At 39.4% G+C, this 18,141-nt stretch overlaps 2 protein-coding genes across 2 annotated transcripts in view; one reads left to right on the top strand and one right to left on the bottom strand.

Moving 5' to 3' along the window:
* LOC109854940 (brefeldin A-inhibited guanine nucleotide-exchange protein 3) overlaps positions 1–10,975 on the top strand; it is a 19,092-nt gene extending 8,117 nt beyond the window's left edge. The window contains exons 15-22 of the mRNA XM_020428589.1: positions 323–535; positions 625–1,513; positions 1,625–1,757; positions 3,679–3,907; positions 4,662–4,864; positions 6,516–6,782; positions 7,275–8,880; positions 9,438–10,975. Of these exons, the coding sequence (XP_020284178.1) occupies positions 323–535; positions 625–1,513; positions 1,625–1,757; positions 3,679–3,907; positions 4,662–4,864; positions 6,516–6,782; positions 7,275–8,880; positions 9,438–9,581 (3,684 nt within the window). The 3' untranslated portion in view covers positions 9,582–10,975. The remainder of the gene's footprint in view (positions 1–322; positions 536–624; positions 1,514–1,624; positions 1,758–3,678; positions 3,908–4,661; positions 4,865–6,515; positions 6,783–7,274; positions 8,881–9,437) is intronic.
* Positions 10,976–13,302: 2,327 nt separating this feature from the next.
* Positions 13,303–18,141, bottom strand: part of LOC109854927 (protein lozenge-like) — a 36,909-nt gene continuing 32,070 nt past the window's right edge. The window contains exons 5-6 of the mRNA XM_020428566.1: positions 14,977–15,141; positions 13,303–14,463 (exon numbers count right to left, since the gene is read on the bottom strand). Of these exons, the coding sequence (XP_020284155.1) occupies positions 13,994–14,463; positions 14,977–15,141 (635 nt within the window). The 3' untranslated portion in view covers positions 13,303–13,993. The remainder of the gene's footprint in view (positions 14,464–14,976; positions 15,142–18,141) is intronic.

Below are 18,141 nucleotides of genomic sequence, written 5' to 3'. Positions count from 1 at the left end.
GTACAGACGGCGTCATTAATTCGAAGAATAGGCGCGGGGATCACATAAAAAGTCCAGGTGATCCAAATATCCATTAGTCCCAAAATCGGGTGTCCAGTTGTGGACACCCGATTGCTACTAGTTAGTTAGTACGGCGCCCGTTGGCGCTACGAGCAACCGCCCCGCTTGCCCTCCGATCCCCGCGCCTATTCTTCGAATTAATGACGCCGTCTGTACATACGTGCGACGCCAAAACTGTAATTAATTCCGAAAATGTAGTGTTATCACTTTATATTAATTTAATATATTTTATGTATAATTTAATATAATAAATTTTTTATAGGTATGGATTATTTTGGGACCACACTTCATGGAAGCGGCTTGCCACGAAGATCGCGGCATCTCGAAAAAAGCCGTTCAGTGCATTCACGATTCCATGGCGGCCTTGTTGAACGAGCAGATAGAACTTCCCCACTTCCACTTCAACGAGGCGCTGTTCAAACCGTTCGAAAATCTCCTGTGTCTCGAACTTTGCGACAGCGACGTGCAGGATCAGGTGAGTGCAACTCACCGCATTTGCAATTGCAAAAAAACAACGCGATTCAGCATATTGTCTTTAAAAAAAAAAAAAAACGAGTTTTTTAGATCATCAGCTGCATCTGCGAGTTCGTCGAGACGAATCGCACCGAGATACGTTCGGGTTGGCGTCCGCTCTTCGGCGCTCTTCGAGTGGCGTCGATCGGTAACTCGGATTCCGTAGAATCGGCACCTTTGCTGGAAGTCTTCAGAGTCTTTCTCTCAACTGACAACACTCTGGTCTTCGCCAACGCCGCCCTCGATTGCATCTTGTGTTTGCTTAAGCACGTGAGAGGTATCGGCGACAACCAGGAGACCCAGGTCAAAGAAACCGAGAACATCGACAGCGCGGAATCGAGAAGAATGCGTCTCTGCGTGGAGAGTTTAAAATATCTGCTGAGCTGCAGCGACATATTGTCATCGATGTATCGCATGCCGGCATGTCCGATCTTTCATTCCGCTCAGAGAATTCAAGTATCAACAATCCCGCAGTACGTGGATCCGATCATACCGAATCTCGAACTGACCAGATTCGACAAGCACAGCATCGAATCGATGCAGGACGTCATTCCGGAAAGATCGTACGACGTGTTGAGCCCGCTGATCGACAAAGACGCGCATTCCGTCGCCACGTTGCAAAGTTTGGACAAACCAAGCGGCATTCTCAGAGTTTGGTACATTCTGATCGAAGGTCTGGCGAGCGCGACGATGATTTGTCCGAGACGTTATCAACCACACACTCTCGAGACTCTGTTTCATCTGTTGCGCGACATTCTCAACGTGCCCGGACCGTCATTCGGGCTCTACTGCGTTAATCATCTGCTGTTGCCGATGGTGCAGAACTGGTTGAGAAAAACGTCCAAGATCTTTCGCGGTTGGGACAACTTCGCGCCCAACTTCAAGCAGTGCTGCGGCCTAACGACGGATCTCGTGGTCGATTATTTGACGCATCTTCAAGGTAACGCGAAAATATCGTGTCTAATGTTACAACGACAAAAATAAATAAATGTTTCATAGAAGTTTCGTAATTGATAAAAATTCGTTCGTTCGCGCAATTGTGCAATTCCAGGTCCGGAAGTTGTCAGAAACGACGCCTACTTGCCCGCTACGACGCTTATGTTGAAACAACTTTTATTGGTGATGGCGGAATGCGTGGTACAGCCCACGGAGAGCATAGCTCGTCTAGGTTGCGCTTGCATCAGGTAGGTCATCGCAAAACGGTCGAGAAGGAAAACATTCCCGGCCGAGGTAATTTGTTTGTTCGTTTGCTCTTTATTGCGACTCGCGACCTTCGTTAATATTTACGCAGTTTTAGCACCGCGTCTATCGGCCATAACAAATCGATGTTCAATGACGGTACAGGCGAAACGAGCGGAATTGCAAGTATAGAAAAAGAGAAACTTTGTGTCTAAAATGCAAATGCGAGAGATACCGAGTGCAATATGGTTCTTTTAACGGCTGATTGAAACAGCGCGCTGTCGCCACTTGATTTCGCAACTCAATTAGGAAAGCCGGATCATAAAAGCGACGGAAAGGATGGAAAAGTTTCGCGTTTTGTTTTCTTACGCAATTCGCGCTACAAACAAACGACGCGACGCTGTTGTTCCCCAATTTCAAGACGCGAAATTGACGCGAATTATTCGCCAAAATACGAAAATGCGTATCACGGCGGCCGTATTGAGAGTATATCGTCGTTACGGCGCGCGGGGTGTGTGTGTGTGTGTGTGTGTGTGTTTGTAAGACGATAACGAAGCTTGACAGGCTGTCCCCGGTGAGATAAAGTAGCCCACCGACACTCGACACCCTCTCGAAGCGACTCATGCCAACGACTGGCACCAACGTTCTTTCTCCCCGCCGCCGCGTCCATCCACCTGGAGAGTCATCGCCGCGATTTTCTCTTCGTAATAAAATAATATACGCGCGTATGTACACACACCCGACTGGTCCAAGAGCTCGCGTAACACGATCCGGCGAATCGATATCGATCCGCGCGGTATCGATGTACACGTGTTGGCGCGCGTACGTGTGTCGCAGTCGGTCTTTTTTAAAAACGACGAAGCAGGTCCGCGCGCGAATGACGCGCCGAACGGTATCCCGATCTGAAATCCTAGAGCCGTACGTAGTAGTACAGGCGGGCAACGCTACTTCCTCACATACGCTGTGTGTGATTCAGTGGATTGAATGATTCTCTCGGCGTGGCGTGGTAAAAGAGCGATTGCCCGAAAGGCAAAAGGTGTTGCTGATCACGGTAGCGCGAGAAATCCGGTTACTCTCTGTCCCGTATCTGTGTTGCCGCGTCCTTGCTAGGTGTATTGCAAGAGGTGAGTGTTGATACAATGTATTGATACGACACGGCAATGGATGTTAAAAAGTAACGTGGTGTGAGATAGTTTATAAATATCTATTGTATTTGGTCTACCGGAAAGTTCTGTCCGTTTTTTGGAATAAAACAAAATAAAAATTTTTCTTAATTTTTCAAAAATGAGATATACAAATTGCCCTCACGCTGGCAAGGAATCATTAATAATAATGGATGCAATTATATTATTTAATAAAGTTTATTGACGGTAAAGAAAAATTTGTATTTTGTTTTATTTCCAAAAACGGACAGAACTTTCCGGTAGACCCAATAATAAAAAAACTAAGAAGCACATATAGAAAAATGTATTTTTAAAATTATGATATGAAATTTAGAAGTAAATTCTGGTTCAGGATGAATATCAATTGAGATAGTTGAGACAAGACGTATCTGAACTAGTTGCTGGATGGTTTTTGCATGTAGGTGTAAATCAAATAATACGAATTTTCGACCAAACGTTTCGACTGTATTTTTCAGTCATTCTCAGTGGGTATATAAATTAAACGCGCATTCACTTTGAAATTGTCAAGCTGTTTTCATGTTAAGCTTGTGGATACAAAAATTTTTTGTATCCAGCAAAAACCATCCGGTAACTAGTTCAGATACGCCCTGTCTCAACCATCTCAATTGGTATTTTTAAAATTCCTTCACAAAATTCTTTCCACGTTGTTTTGTTGTACTTAAAAAAAAAAAAGAAAAGAAAAAAAATTACAGATCTAGCGAGCGAAAAATTACAAAAGAGAAAATAAAATCCTGTTTGGCAGGCACGTCCTGGTGAGCAGCGGGCCGCTTCTCACCTCGGAACAATGGGAGGTTTGCGGTGTCGCGTGTTATCGCGCTTGTTCGAATTCGCTGCAGGAGCTGCACCAACTGACCATGGCGTTCTCACCGAGATCCGAGTCTTTTTACGGCGACGTTGCCCAAGTGAAGGTCGCGGCGCGTCGAGACGCGACACCGGAAGAGACGGAACGACTGCGACAGCTCGCCGCCCAGGTAAGTAATCCGAGATTTCGCTTTTTCGAAAGAAGTGACGGAAGAAAAAAGAGAGAGAGAGAGAGAGAGAGAGAAACTCCGACACTTCTTCGAAATTATTATTTCTGATTGTTATATGTTCGATGTGCTTGTGATCGATGTGTTGTTCCCCGCCCCCCTCCCGTAGCCATACAAGGTTTCGATAGATATATATATATATGTTCGGGATATAAACCCCTACACCCCACATATAGAGGAGAGATAAAACTTTATTTCTATTTATCATTCATGAATCACGTTTCTGATTTCATATTATCACGTTGTTACGCGCCAAGTGCGACCGTTCGATTCTCTTCGAGTTTGAGATAAAGGTATACACGCATTGTGATTGCCATAAAAACGAAGTAAAAAAAATAAAAAAAAAAAATAAATAAATAAGACAGACGGGGTCGCATTTGGCATCGCGAAGTATGAGATAGAAAAATCTTGTATGTGTTTTTCTCTCACTTCAAATTCAAAGTCATCACGGAAAAGCTTTGATGTTTTTTGTATTACCGACCGCCACCAATCTACCTGATAATAGACGACGTTCTTTACACATAGATATCTCCCTGCGATAGAAATTTTTCATTAGAGCGCGTTGTTTGTAGCAAAATAAAATGTTCGATATGAGTGTGTGAGCGAGTGAATGAGGAAGAGAGAGAGAGAGAGAGAGAGAAAGATAGAGTAAAAGAGATACAGGGACACGTTTGGTCCTGACATGAATTGCTCCCAGGTGAGCCAGCTGCGCGAGGTATTGACTGCCGTCAAGAGGCAGAACGCGGCGTCACTGACGACGACGCCTTTCCAGGATTTGATGACCATTGAGACGACACTGATCGACCAGCACACTACCTCCTACCCCGTCGGTTATAGGCAGCACACGACACCCCCCGATTACACTAACACTACGACGAACACAGGCCCCCAATGGCTCTAGCCGACCACGGTAACTCACGTCATGGATTTTAAGAAACAATTCAAATTGAAATTTAAAAAAAACAAAGAAAGCGTATCACGACGAGAAAGAATTTATCACCATTCCGGACCGGCGGAGTAAAAAAAACGTGAATAGAGAAACACTGTGCCTGATATCCACGCCGAGTGATTCACACACAGATTCGAGGCGTTGCCAGTCATGCTCGTCGTCGTCGTCGTCGTCGTCGACAGGCCCGGATTTCGATGCTCGCCGCCCGTTCGAATCGCGAAGAACGACTCTCTCAGTCTCAGACAATATTTTTGTATATCAATATAACAATATATATACATATATATATATATATATATGTATATTTATATTTATATACTTTAGATGTACGCGTGGATATATGTTACATTGGCGCAAGCGTAAAATCGACCAAACTATATATAGCTTTCGATGTGTTCCGAGAAGCTTGTTCGATGTGGCTGATATCGGCATAAATTTTTAATGTTTTTTATGTACTTTTGTACCCCGCTGAATGAATTGTGTTCACACAAATATATAGAGCTTTCTATCATCAGCTGGTTGACTGTTCACTTGTCACCCTTCACCTCGAACGAAAGAGCGCGCCGCGAAATTGAAACGCCTGTCGACGAGGAAAAAACGCCGTTCGATTCAAATCACTAATTTTTTTTTTTTTTTTTTAACATCTGCACAAGCTGGTAGAAGGCACGGGTTACTTAAACCGCTTTGACGAGGTCCTTTTCGGAGATAAAAAATTATTTAAAAAACTGTTAATCTTCAAAGACACACGAGTTTCTTTTCTTCGATCAATTTTTTGATCGAATCGAAATTTTTGGAAAAAAAAAAAGATTTTGTTACTAGATTTTGTTTATCCGTCAACTTGATGATAAAAGTCTGTCTTTTTTAACACATGTTGATAAAAAATAGTTAAAATATTTAAAAATCGGATGAATGTGTAAATTTTTTTAGTTTTTGAACGTTATTTAATTTGTTAAAATTCACGGAAACGGACCTCGTCGATGATTGATACATCATCTCAACCTCCTTACTTGGCACGGTCTTGCGAATCACCATTAAAATCCATGGCTTGGGTCCATGGCTAGAATTTCACTGTCACAGTAACGTGTACGTAACGGTACACGACACCATATTATAGAAGCTGCAGCTTTCGTAGTGTGCACACATCAAATCGCGCGCAAATAAAAGAAATTGCAAAGTTACGTTCAACCGAAGAGTGCATACTATATTAATAAAAAAAAACTATATTAATATAATATTACTATATTAATATAATATCGTAATTAAGATTATTTCTCTTGATGTGATTGTTTCTTGACAATCGACTAATAATTTACAACTAATTCGTATCGCACGTTGATATGTCACTAATTTTTTTTTCTTCAAAAACATTATCGATTTTCGAAGTCTTTTGATTAATCCGAAGAGAGAATTGATACTGTGATAATTAACATAATCTTATTTGCACAAGCAAAAAAATAACGCGCGTTAAACAAATATTTCCAACCATTTCGCTTCTTCGCGTATAGCTGCAACTATAGAAAAAAAAAAAAAAAAGAAAAACTCACAAAATCTTCAAGAATAAACTACGTCATATCATACCATTCAAAATTCTGAAAAGCAAAGCGATCTTGGACTTCATAATTCACGTTTGTGTCTTCAGGTGTTCCTCCTGGAGGAACAGACGCGCGTCGAAGATGCCTCGCGGTCGCCCGATGAAAGGTCGTACGTGTTCCTTTTGTATCCTCCTGCTGTAGGCACAACTCTTAATCCTGATCTCTACATCGTTAGAGTTCAACTACGCGCGTTAGTGGTTGGGCTTTTGGTGCATCAGATGCTACTTCAGTGCATCGCGAGTGTACTTCTTCAGGGTGCAGGCATTCCGATTTCAAGGTTCGTATATATATATATATTTGTATATACAGTCCGCGTAATAATAAAATATTTAAATTATACAATACAACAAAATTTAATTAATGTTTTTATTAATGTGAATGGAATTGGTTAATATTAATTTAAGTATAATCTTATGTATTAAACCTCTTCGTGAACTGACACGAGTCTCCCAGACTTACCAGAAAATTGCACATCGATGTCTCTGGGTAAAAATTAGTGTTTTTTTAAACGCTTACGTCTTTGAAACTATTAAATATTTTTTTAGTTTGTTTTTTTTCTCTATCAACACAGAATCGCTTAAACTTTCGATTAAAAACAAAACAAACAAAAAAAAATTAAAAAATAACGATTTTTCGCGGAGGTGTTTGATGTTAAAAAGTCGCGTAGATTTCACAGACTCGATCAGTTCAACCAGTTCAAGCAAGAATCAACAAAGAAAATGTGGAATCATTTAAATAATAAATGCTCGGACCAATTCTTTTTCCGTAGCTTGTCCCACGTGATTCCTCACTCGACGCCGTGCAGCTCCCCCAATCTTAACGCCAAACGAGGTTTTCTGTCCTATCTGAATTCGCATCACTTGGAGATTTTTCTTTCCGCTCTGGATCTCGCTTACGTCGCGGCGTTGAAGTTTGACTGTCGACCCGGTTTGAAGTTTCTGGTTCAGAAGGTCGCGAATCTCGAACAACCGGCGAATCTGTATCGTCAAGCGGCCGCCGCCTGGACCATCAAGATCGTAACTTTGTTGGAATTGTGTCTGCGCGAGATAGAGGAGCTCCACGCGACCCTGGAACTGGTCAAGATCATCCTGGGCACGGGTTTGAGCGACAGGGAGTGCGTCTACGACGTGAAGCATCGCAAGCTCACCAAGTATCTTCGACAACTCCGCACAACGTTCGATGAACTGTGCGAGACTTACGTCGAAGTGGTTCTCGACGAGGACGGCAAATACACCAAAGTTGACAGTTTCGCGGAGAGGAAGATATTTCTTCTGGTTGCGCAACCCGACGATTATCCCGAGATCACCAGAAAAGAACCCATCGACGATCGGCTTGTTGCCAGCACTCCGGCACCCATCGAATCGTTGAGAGAAGAAGATCGCGAGATTCAACAAATTAATCCGGATCAATCGGATCGGCAGTACGACGAGAAGGAGGACGATCAGGACGATCCGGACGACGCCGACGTGTACAATCCGAACTTGGACGATGAGAGCGGGTTGGAGGAACTCGGAGACGAGAGCGAGAACGATCCGAGACCTTTCAGATTGTCGGACTTGGCCGCCGAATATTCCACCGATTCGGGTCCGCAGTCCGAGCCGGAGACCGACGATTCCAGACCGATGTCCAGACTCGGTTCGGTTACGGAGAAGATCGTTTATCCCGATCGATCCGGCGGAACTTCCAGCGAGGGTTACATCGATGTTAAATATAACGCCGTGACGCCGGCACCTACCAGATTGATATATCGCGGTGACGACGATCTCTGTTACAATTCGGATTCACTCTGGAAAACAAAGTCGACCGACACGTGTGCGGGAACGTCAACGAATGCGAAGACGCTGGATCGAAATGCGTTCTCTGCCGAGAGTTTTTTATATCAAAACTCATACTCGGAAAGACGCGGTAGCGATAACGTGTGCCCGTTATCGAGGAGGAAATCCTTGACGTTTGTCAAGACGGATCTCGAGGACGCGCGTCAGTCTTCGTTTTTGGCCGATTTCGCGGATCTACGACCGAAATCGGTGATGGAACTTCGCGGCAAAACCGTCCGGACTATGTCCGACGATCCAACGAAAAAAGAAACTCGCGAATCGGAAGAATGTATCGAAGAGAAAGACAGGAACAATTCGAAATCTTCGCAAATTCTCGATAATATAGACGAATTGCTGCGCGATTACGAGCGCAGCAAGCGTGGATTCAGAACGAATCCCTTTTTGCGGAACGAAGATGAGAAATCCGCGGCCGACAGTCAGCCGGTCGCTAATCAAGAAACAGAATTTCAACGAGGAAACGTAACCAAAGACAGCGAGGCGCATAGAAAAGCTTGGGCCGATACTTTGGGCGCCGCACTGGAATGGGCCTTGGTTTTACCGGTGAGTGTGATGTTTCTCTCTTCGCGTATTTTTCTTTTTTACAAAATAATCCAACACCGAAAAAATTATATTCTTGTAAGTAGAAGATTTTATACTTAAAAAAATCTTGTTAAAGATTTTAGATGATATTCTTCTGAAATTAAGAATATATTCTTTATTTAAGAATATAGTCTTTTTCGATAGTGAGATATATATGTTTTTCTATAGAGGCTTTTTATATTCTAATCAGTATATATTCCTATCAATATTACTATTTAGAGGATTTTTCTCTTAAAATAAGAAACTCTTCTTGGCGCCTATTTTAGTATAAAATATACTTAAAGTAAGTGGGATATCTCTCCTCAAAACAAGAATACAATTTTTTCGGTGCAATAATAATTTTGCGCAAATTGTATATAAAGTAAAGAATTTTTTAATTTTTTCATAAATATCGTTAAATGTTAATTAAATTTTTTTTTTTTCCAATCTGTGTGTATGAAAAATTTTATTGCGCGCAAAGGTTTTTTCATTTCACATTCAATTTAAACGAAAAATCTTTTGCACGAATTCTTTTGCAGGACGAACGACTGGCTCCGTTGCTTCCGGTTTTCGTCGGCGGCGTCCGAATACTGACCAGACACGCCGTAGATCAAAGTCTGAAGCAGCGTCTCTCGGCCTTGTTTCACCGTATCGCCGTACTTTACGGACTGACAAATAATTAATAAAATCGAATGAATTTTTCAAAATAAAAACACGCGTAATCGCGAGACTTAATCGTAAGACTCTTCGAGAAACGAAAAAAAAAAAAAAAAAAACAACAAAAACAATTTGATATGCCCGATGATTTATTTTGCAAGTTCTTTAACTCTCATTCTGTGATCTCGGGGTATACGACGCGTCCGCAGAAGAAATGGGAGAAACACAACAGGATCCGATGTACCTTTATTTGCAAATGTCTATCAAATCGTGATATTACAAATCGTTGGGTTACGAAAAGAGTAAGAAAAAAAGAAACAAAAAAACACGATGTTCTCGTTTCCGCGCGCGCGCGCGCGCGGATCTTCTTCTTTCCGCGCATGTGATCGACGCGACGACACGTCAAAAAGACGAAGAGTTTATATTTACGATTCACTCCTCACGCACATCCCTCGATTCTCTCATTTTATGCTTCTTGCGCTCACCTGTAGTTTGCGGTCCCCGCTCGCGTAGTCTCGGGTATTGCCGGATTTTTGCTTCCAATGTATAAGGTGTGTGAGAACGCGGGCGAAGTCCGCACGCAACGCACGCACACGCGCGTGTTATGACGAATTGTACGGAACGGTGAATACTGGCACTTTCCTGTTTACATGCCAAAACATGATCCAGTAGTAGCGGAGCGTAGTGTCATTTTGTTTTTTTTAACGCGGCTTGCCAAACAAATTGTTGAAATTATTTATTGCGCCGTTATATGTTTTTTTTTTTTTTCCACATAAGAGAAAAGAGAATATAGGACTTTAACGAGATGTTAAGAGAGATCGTATATTCTTTGCAAGTAGTATTAAATTTTATTGTACATAACGCTGTTGGGGAAACGAGTTTGAGATAACGAGAGAACGCGATAATTTATATTACACAATATTGATGTTATTTTTTTTGTATTTAATTTGTATTTTTGATTTGTGTTTTTTTTTTTTTTTTATTTTTTTTTTACAACCGATGTAGAGTTAATAACCGAATGTTGATGTATATATTAAATGTTATCTTCCGATGTTTCACTATGTATATTGGTATATATATATATATTCCATATAAACATTTGTAAATGTTGTTGAGCATCAGATGGTTTAAACGGACGGATTAATAATTGATAATAAAACGTGCCTATGTATATCACCTGTTTTCTCTCCAAAAAAAAAAAATTTCCAACTATAGATGTATGGATATATACATATATATATATAGCGAGCGAATGTGAGAATAACGAGATAATCGTTATGCGAATCAATGCAGCTAAAGCGCGTCCATGTACAAGATACACATAAAGTATATATATATATATACGCATATACTTGATATATATATGACAGTTCACAATGTGGAAATGTATCTGACAACAACAAGATGTACGAACGTTATAATAAATAAATTCTAATTCCTGACTATTTAATTTAAAACACACCGTCGCGTTGCTTAAATGAAACGAGAAGTCTGATTTGTGGTTATCGTCAAATCCGCGCGCTCTTAATGTGCGTCGGGAAGAGACTTTCGAACAATATTTTATCTAGGATTTCAAAACGGTCTCGCGCGATTGGGGTCGCGCGATTTATTCCCATCGGCCATATGCACGGCTTGGTACCAAAGATGTCGGACCATTTCCTGCGAGACGAAACGTATTTCAGTTCGTTTTAACGGACGTTGGAAAAGGGCGAGCGACTCTCGTCTGCGGTCGACTACAAGTCGAGTCATCCTCGTAAAGAGAGAAGCTTACGAGCGACGGCCGCCTCGGCTTATTCCGTGGTTTTATTCCGTGGCGTCCCATTCGCAGGACGTGTCGGGGCTGTAAACATTTACGGGAAGGAAAGTGGGAGAGATGAGAGAGCTCTAAGAGATCTCTCTCGCCGTGAGTGCGAACTTGCCGAAGAGATTTTTCGTCCGGGGCTTTCCGCGTTATATTTAATATATTTCGTAATAGTCAACGTATCCTGTGTCTTGTTCGATCGTTCCGGAAAACGAAAGAGAGGAAGATGCGCGAAGTAGCGCGCGTTCTTGAACGATACACTGCAAAAAGAGAGAAACTTCGCAAAAAAGCGAAATAATCGAACTCAAAGCGAATTACGCTACGATGATTATTATTATTATTTTTTTGGTTATTTTAGATCACTTCTCTTGAATTCATCTTTTCGTAATTTATATAGAAACAAATAATGTGATATTATTAAAGAAAGAAAAAGAGATAGAGAACTTAATAACTGGAAAGCAGAGATATTTTCAATATTTTCAATCTCTCGTTATTATTACCTTTGATTCCAGTTATGATGATTATTTCGTTGTGTCGTATACACGTTATCAAGATGGCAAGATATTACCTAGAGATGCTTGTTAAGTTTTTAGCCACACAGTAACTTCTTAGCTTATAACGTGCGCGCGTTAAACAATTTTCCATTAGTTTCTATTATTTCCCGTTAGACGTGACGCAACGTTTATTGTCTTTTTCACATGATTGCCTCTCGCAGATTTTTAACTTAAATAATTGAATACATTTTGCGCATTAGAAAAGTCAATGAATCAAGAGAAATAGTATAATAATATATAGATAACAATTAAAGAAAAAAGAATCCGTCGATTATTTTACTTTTTAAATTAAATTATGCAAACGCGTACAATTTTTAAGTAAATTTTCTGGAGAATTATAAAATGTGTTTAAAAGATTTCAACATATGTGTATGACAAAAAAAAAACAATATAGTTACATATTGCGCACAAAGTGCACAACGGACTAATTTAGGTGCGCGAGAGACATGTTTAAAGATTTCGCTGACACGAAACAGCACGGGGTGGCGCGCTAATAAAGGGACGCAGAGGACGACGAAGCGGCGATGTCGCGACCAGCCAAACCGCAACTATCCATCCGTTCGTCATTTCCAGCGTGCTTTAAATATTAAATAGAGCTCGCTGCGCTCGTAAAAAGGGTTATCCATTCCTCCCTTCTCCCGACGACAAGAGAGACAACGGCAATTGCCACACTTCGCCCCTTTCTATAATGCGTGAACGGAGATTTTTTTTTTTCTATTTCAAGAGACCATCGAGAAGAAACCGTCACATTTTTTTTTTATATTTTTTCCAAATTAAGTTCAAAGTTAAATTTGTGAAAAAATGGAAAAAACATTTTTTATTCGTATAATATATTTGAAAAGAGAGTAAATTATTGTATTGGACTATTTTTTTTGGATTGAAAATGTTTTCAGAAAGAAAAGGGATTTAGGAATCTATTAGGGAAACATTTTATTTCATTTCTGAAAATATCTGTGTATTTACAACGTTACAGCGGTTGACTTATTTTTTTTTGATTTAACACATTGACTGCCATGTTATACTCGTATACAATACACGTCATTTGTGATTAACAAATATTAAATAAATTAAATATTTTCTCTGCAAAAAATAGAGCGTCTAAAGCAAAACCGATAAATCTTATCGAAAATAAGAAATTACAAAACCAGTATAATCGAAAGTAATATTACATTTGCGTTATGTGAATACATACGTATATATATGTAACGTATATATGTATATATATAACGTATATGTATATATATAACGTATATGTATATGTATATAACGTATATATATATATATATAATAACGTATATATACATATATATAAATGTTAGAAAATATATATATTATATATACATAATATTTTCTGATATATTACATATATTATTTTACATACATACATAAATGTGTTAGAAAATTAATATACCTGATTTTGAACAAGTGCCAGTCCCAGTCAACGTGTTAAAAAAAGAATCAAACCGTATGCTCCGTACGATCCGAGTTTCAAATCAGGAGAGCAAATAAAAATATTCTTTCGGTATATCACACGCACTTAAGAAAAATCTCACTGCTTAAAATGTCACGTTTAGATTAATGAGATCTCTCACTAATCGCTAATTCTTTTTTTCATACATCGATAAAGTTTGTTTCGCAAAGTTCGTCATATCACTTTGTTTCACTCATTAATTCAATCGTCGATATATCAATTTTCACTTTCGTTTTCGCGATCACTGATTATTAATAAAATTACCGGAATATTGCGTGTTTTACTATCAGACTTTTTGCGTAAAATTAATTCGCGCGCGGCCGAGAACGATCGGATGCTATATGTTACGCGGCAACAACGATCGCACGCACCGTCTTTCTTCCCGAAAAGTACATTGGCACACACATCCTATGATTTTGTCTCTTTCTCACATGTCCCGTCTCACCGCACTAATTAGAGATCCGGAAAATTGTCACGATCGGTAACATGCTCATTGCAGTTCGCACACATATACACACATACACACAGATACACGCACGCACACACACACACACACGCGAGACACCGTTGGCGCGATTTTAATCGTCTTTAACAGACATTTTTTCTCTCTTTCTAATATGGTCTCCACACGTCGTTCCTCTGCTCGTTTTCTTCCAGCACGCCGATCTCCCGGATGCTGCTGATTGTGAGATTGCTGCCGGCTATGGTGACCTGTTCCTCGCTCAGGTCGCCATGCAGATGCAGATGGATCTGGTTTTGATTGACGGTGCTGTAGAGCTGAGGATAGAGCACCATCGGCGGCGGAGTGATATAATTCTGACTCGGATTGTTGTAATAACCTTGATAATTGGGATTGTAATTGTGGGAAGCCACCGGAACCGGAGTCGCCGGGGCGGACGTCCAGGAACTGTAATGATAACCCGGACTACCCGCGTTGCCGGTCCCGCCGCTGGCGAAGATGTCAGGATCGCTTGGTCTGGTCGGCATCAAGGGCAAGGACGTGGTCGGCGAGGTGCCGTGTCCCGAGTACATTGACACGCAGTTTGGGGTGTACGTGTCCTGCTGATTCTCCGAGGAAAGTACTGCAAGCAAAAGAAATTGTGTCGATTTGTCTCATCGATTTCTCTCGGAAAAAATGCTGAATCGGGGAAAGAGAGATAATAATTGCAAACTTATCCTCGCGAAACAAATTAATTTATGACAAAACAAAAAAGTCGCGTGGAACAACAAGTGTTTTCTATTAAAAGATTTTTTTATATTTACAACAGCTCGTAAAATACAGTTTTGACATTTCAAGTTAATGAATAATCACTCGTAAGAGATAAAAATATTTCTGCAAAATAAGTTTCTATATTTGGAAAATCGACTGTAATGGAATTTCTGATAGTAGACGCACCAATAGAAGAAGAAACATCAATATATAAGAGCGTTACGAAAGAGTCGTTTCCTGGAACGAGTCATGCGTCAGAATCGTCGTAGGTGTTTCTTAATTAGCAGCGCAACACATAAGAAATTTATATGAACGAATACGACGACATAAATCAGTTTAAGGTTTCGATTACATACTTGGTGCGTTTAATTTAATTGATCCGTACCTGTTGGTAATGGCACCGGCTCCGTCGTCGGGTGATGCGGCAGCGATTCTCCCGGGTACGAAAACGCACCGCCGGGCAAAGGAGAGTAGGAACCACCGCTGCTGACCGGAGCGGCCGGATAAGACGATGCTGTGGAATAAGTCCATTCCGTACCCACACCCGTGTCTGTAACAAATTAAATTATTCACAGTCATTTAATTTAGAAGAAAGGTGATATTTTACAAATTCCGAGTTTTATACATTTTAAATAATGTAAAACGCAAAATTGTTTTTTAGAATTACGCACACATATATTGTATAAGAAAGATCACACTTAATTCAATTATTTTCGCGTTTAATATTTTATTTACAAATCACGAAACAATCTAGAAACAAGCACGTAAACAGGCCGTAGGCTAAATGTTTAATCAAAAATAGAAGAGAATGTTTTTATATTGCATTATATACATGTATGTTATATTATATATATATATGTATATGTAATAAATATAAAACATTCTCCTCCCTTTTTGATTGAACATTTAGTCTGCGGCCTCTATTTACGATTGTTTTTAATTTGTTTTGTGATCCGTGTTTTATGTTTCATATTATGTTTCATATTATGTTTCACATATATATATATGTATATATATATATATATAATATAAAACATTCTCCTCTCTTTTTTCTTAAACATTTAATCTGCGGCCTATTTACGCTTGTGTTTCCAGATTGTTTCCGTGACTCGTAAATAAGATGTTAATGTTATATATAATAATATTATTATTAATAAAGTAACAGAGGTGACCCTCAGGTTCAGTTCTATTAAAAAATTCTTGATTGTGAAAGGAGGCGTTTCCGAACTAAATGCAGGAAGTTTTGCACAATGAATATATATCTTCTATTAAGAACAAACGTTTCAACTATTTATTTATAGTCATCCTCTAATAGTTATAACTTCAGTTAACTGAAGTTATGAAGTAATAACCAAGATTACAACTGTGTAATATTTAGTGATGGTTGAATTCAAGAACACTGAGGATGACTATAAATAAATAGTTGAAACGTTTGTTCTTAATAGAAGATATATATTCATTGTGCAAAACTTCCCGCATTTAGTTCAGAAACGCCTCCTTTCACAATCAAGAATATTATTATTATTATATATTAAATGTTTATTATTACATACGTATTGAAATATAAAAATATTATAGAATACATTCCGAAGAATGAAATCGTATCTCATTAAAATGCGTAACAAATCGCATGAGTCGGTAACGGAGTTTTCGAGTGAGTAACACGGCAGATTAATTATGATATGAGTCATATGTAAGTCGAAGTCAGACACGCGACGACGGAAGTTCACATGCACTGGAAGTAAACGAGCTCTGGAAGTGTTTTACGCGTACACGCATCGCGCGTGTATCTCGCGGGATATTCGCGCGCGTCGCGTTTCAAGCGAAATCAAAAGATCAAATATATAAAACGACGATTTATTGCAAAAAAAAAATATTCTGGTAAAAGTCAGATTCCAGAAGCGCGGTCGAACGATTCGCGACTTTCAAATCATATCTTTCGCGTAGATCTCTTTTTGCATAAGTGATTTTCTTCGTCGCGTGACATTCGAGTGTGACAAATAAAAATTCTTGTGCGCGTTTCAGTTCTAGCAAAGAACTTTTTTACCGCGCGCGCGCGCGCGATAGTCTCTCATAACTCCTCGCAATCTCCTCTTGCCGCGGTATTATACCTTCTCTTTCCGAACAGATCGCTCTTCCACGAAAGAAACTCAAATCACTCAATTCCTCGCGTCATCGGTCGGCTCTATTTGTCGGAAGTCTATTAGCAATATATATTTAACATATAAAATTTCTTACGCCTATACTTGATTTTTTATTGTCAAGAAGAATCTGCATTGCAAACATTCCAAGTTTGAAAGTATCACGAGTCCCCGGATTATATGCGGAATTAAATCCGAATGGAAAGCGATAGATGCGATAACGAGCGGCAGATGATAATGCGATGAATCACGCGCGATTCGCAGAAAAAGTTTTTCGGTAATGTTGTTTTCCATATACGTATACACGGTGATGAAACATCAATTCATTTAAATATATGCGCATACTGTACCGTACGTATATGTTTATTTATAAGTTTATTTATAAGTTTACTGGTTTCAAATACAATTAGAAATTGATGAAACGCATTATGAAAGTTCAAAAAACAAAAAAACTAGTCAAAGTTTCTCTTAATATTCAATTAATGTTATTACATTATAAAAAAATTAATAAATATTTTAAAAAACCAGATGAGAGGCAGTTGAAGCCAAATTTGGCTTCAACTGCCTCTCATCTGGTTTTTTAAAATATTTGGAGCTTTGTCTTTTCTTTAATTTATTAATAAATATTATTTTATGTTAGGTTATTATTGCGGACGTAAAGTTATCAATATTTTTCGTTCTTCTACAACACACGTCACTGTATCGTTCTTAAAAAAAAAAACCCCTAAAAATTAAAATCCATTGACAATTATCTACGTCACTGTTCGTTACCAGCGCGAAGCAAAAAAACGTACACGACGATGTAGAGGCGTTTTCTTCTAAGCGGAAAAAGAACCGGTCAAGAAAGTCAAGTAACAACATTGACGATTCTCATTGTAGACGTAGATCGGCCGATGACAAAACTCGCTTTTCAAGGGCGCGTCTCTACTGCATTCCAGGAATCCCTTCACCGCAGTCAAGTTTTCAGATTCACTGATCTTTCTCATTGAAGCGTGCAGAGAGAGAGAGAGTTAAATGTCCTCAATGTTTTTTTTTTTTTTTTATTATTATTATAAATATGCGAGAAAAAGAATGAGAATAATAAAATAATAATAAGTTTTTTTCGCAATATTTTAAAATTATTTAGGGAGGTATTTTTTGGGGTCCTTCATAGATACGTGATGCAAATCCAGCATCCTATATGGAGGAAAAAAATTGTTTCGACGTATATATGTGTGTATACATATATATATTTTCAAGCACATTCTCTGCACAACATCCTGCAAACGGCTCGTACAACCGAATTTATTTCATTCATTTGTTTAATAAAATAAATTTGCAAAATTTCTCTGTCTCGTTCTTTAGCGCTCTCTCTGTCTCTCTCTTTTCTCTCTCTCTCTCTCTCTCTCTCTCTCTCTCTCTCTCTCTCT

Source organism: Pseudomyrmex gracilis, unplaced genomic scaffold, assembly GCF_002006095.1.
Source record: "Pseudomyrmex gracilis isolate BER0280 unplaced genomic scaffold, ASM200609v1 scaffold_75, whole genome shotgun sequence".
NCBI classification, from domain to species: Eukaryota; Metazoa; Arthropoda; class Insecta; order Hymenoptera; family Formicidae; genus Pseudomyrmex; species Pseudomyrmex gracilis.
This window is presented reverse-complemented; position numbering and strand designations above follow the sequence as displayed.